The sequence below is a fragment of the Penaeus monodon genome, chromosome 34 (genome assembly GCF_015228065.2).
Source record: "Penaeus monodon isolate SGIC_2016 chromosome 34, NSTDA_Pmon_1, whole genome shotgun sequence".
NCBI classification, from domain to species: Eukaryota; Metazoa; Arthropoda; class Malacostraca; order Decapoda; family Penaeidae; genus Penaeus; species Penaeus monodon.
Window position 1 is genome coordinate 9,593,636 of NC_051419.1, and position 1,774 is coordinate 9,595,409.

The 1,774-nt window shown below is 44.8% G+C and overlaps 1 protein-coding gene across 1 annotated transcript in view; it reads left to right on the forward strand.

Annotated features, from left to right (window-relative positions):
- LOC119594577 (PR domain zinc finger protein 8-like) overlaps positions 1–1,395 on the forward strand; it is a 3,331-nt gene extending 1,936 nt beyond the window's left edge. Inside the window, 1 exon segment of the mRNA XM_037943614.1 lies at positions 1–1,395. This exon segment is cut by the window's left edge and continues 539 nt beyond it. Coding sequence (XP_037799542.1) covers positions 1–288 — 288 coding nt within the window. The 3' untranslated portion in view covers positions 289–1,395.
- The last annotated feature ends 379 nt before the right edge of the window (positions 1,396–1,774 follow it).

Genomic DNA, 1,774 nt, shown 5'->3' on the forward strand with positions numbered 1-1,774 from the left:
CCCTTCGTGCCGCAGCCGTCCGTGTCCGCCATGATGCCCCCGAGCCTGACGTCGCTGGCGCTGTCGACGCAGAACGTGTGCGCCAAGTGCAACATCTCGTTCCGCATGACCTCCGACCTGGTGTACCACATGCGGTCGCAGCACAAGCGCGAGCCAGACCCCTACAAGAAGCGCCGCAACGAGAAGCTCAAGTGCAGCTACTGCGGCGAGAGCTTCCGCGAGCGCCACCACCTCACGCGCCACATGAGCGCCCACCAGGACCGCGACGAGGAGGCTGAGGCCAAGTGAGCCGCCCCCAGATCTGCCTCCTCGTTCACGCCCACGCCCACGCCCGCGGACTTCCTCCTACCAAGACATCTACTCTCCTCCCTAAATGAGAAAAAATCCATTCCCTCCATTACATTTCTCTCCTAAATTCTCTTATACTTCTTTGCTTCATCGCCCCTTCCTCTTCTCCGCCCTTCGCATCCCCACGGACACGCCGCCCCTCTCAGCCGTCCCGATCTTCCTCGAAAACAAAGCGACGAAGAACTGTGTGAACAAGATGGCGGCGATCATCCAGAAGACTTTGCAAATGTTTTTTTCTTTTTTTCCCCTAACTTCGTGCCAAATCGCTTCGTGAAAATCGCAAGCAAATCCAAACTTGCAATTTACTTTTCGGTGAGAGATGTGTTGTGTTCAGATCAAATTAACACGTGGCCAGTCTTTTCTTTAAGAAGGCTTGTTAGACATCGGTGCAATACTTTCAAGAAAAAAGTACGGTATGTGTAAATAGTGTACGGTACGACGATGCATGGGTGTGTGTCATAATCCCATCCCATCAAGAATCTGCTATGTTGTATATTATAAGGAAAACTGTCTTGTATGCAATGTTATTTTCGTTTTTCAGATTTTATAGTTTTGTGTTTGTATATAATGCAATGGAACTAGCTTTAAATAATTAATTTGTATTATATTTGTAAATACGATAAACAGCTAAGTTTGATATCCTGTAAATAATTTGAGTATCACATTATTATTTATGTGACTAACAGTATGCCCAGCATGACACCAGTGCAATAACTGAAATGTATATAAAAGTTATGTAATTTAAATTCTATGTAGTTTAGCGGCATGTCAGAAGACAATATGGACGACGATTAGCTAAACCATGTATTTTTTTCTATGTCATCTGCGTCCTGATACATACCAGGATCTATTTATAGCATCAGTGATGACGTCATCCAGTAAGTGTTGATTCTATCATGACCAATCACCACGTCACAAATACTTGTGACGTCATAGTCGTCCAGTTGAAGATGACTCAAAAAAACAAAATCTGAAAAAGTGAGAAAGAGTTAGATATGCAGTCCAGTTTCGAATTATTTAATAAATAAACGATGTCTTTGAATAAATTCCACGGCGTTTGCTTCAAAACACCTTCCACTCGACATGACAAGAAAGACTTACGGCACGAGGCTTGAGTCAACAGACGACAGATGGCGCGCTCGTCGTAATCCATTTTGGCGGGAAGATCTGGTTATACAGCTGCCACCATTGGCCGATTTTGCGCTCTGGTTATAACACTTGCGCGAACATATTCTGGGATTATGTGGAGGAGAGAGAGAGAGGGAAGGAAGGTGGGCGGGCGGGTGGAAGGGAGAAAAAAAATCGGAAGGGGGGAAGGTGGGAGAAAAACTGAGATGGAAGGAGAGAGAGAAAAAAGGTGTTAAAATAACATATGGATTACCATACACCAAAATTTTGCAAAATAATGTATACCCAGTATATACAC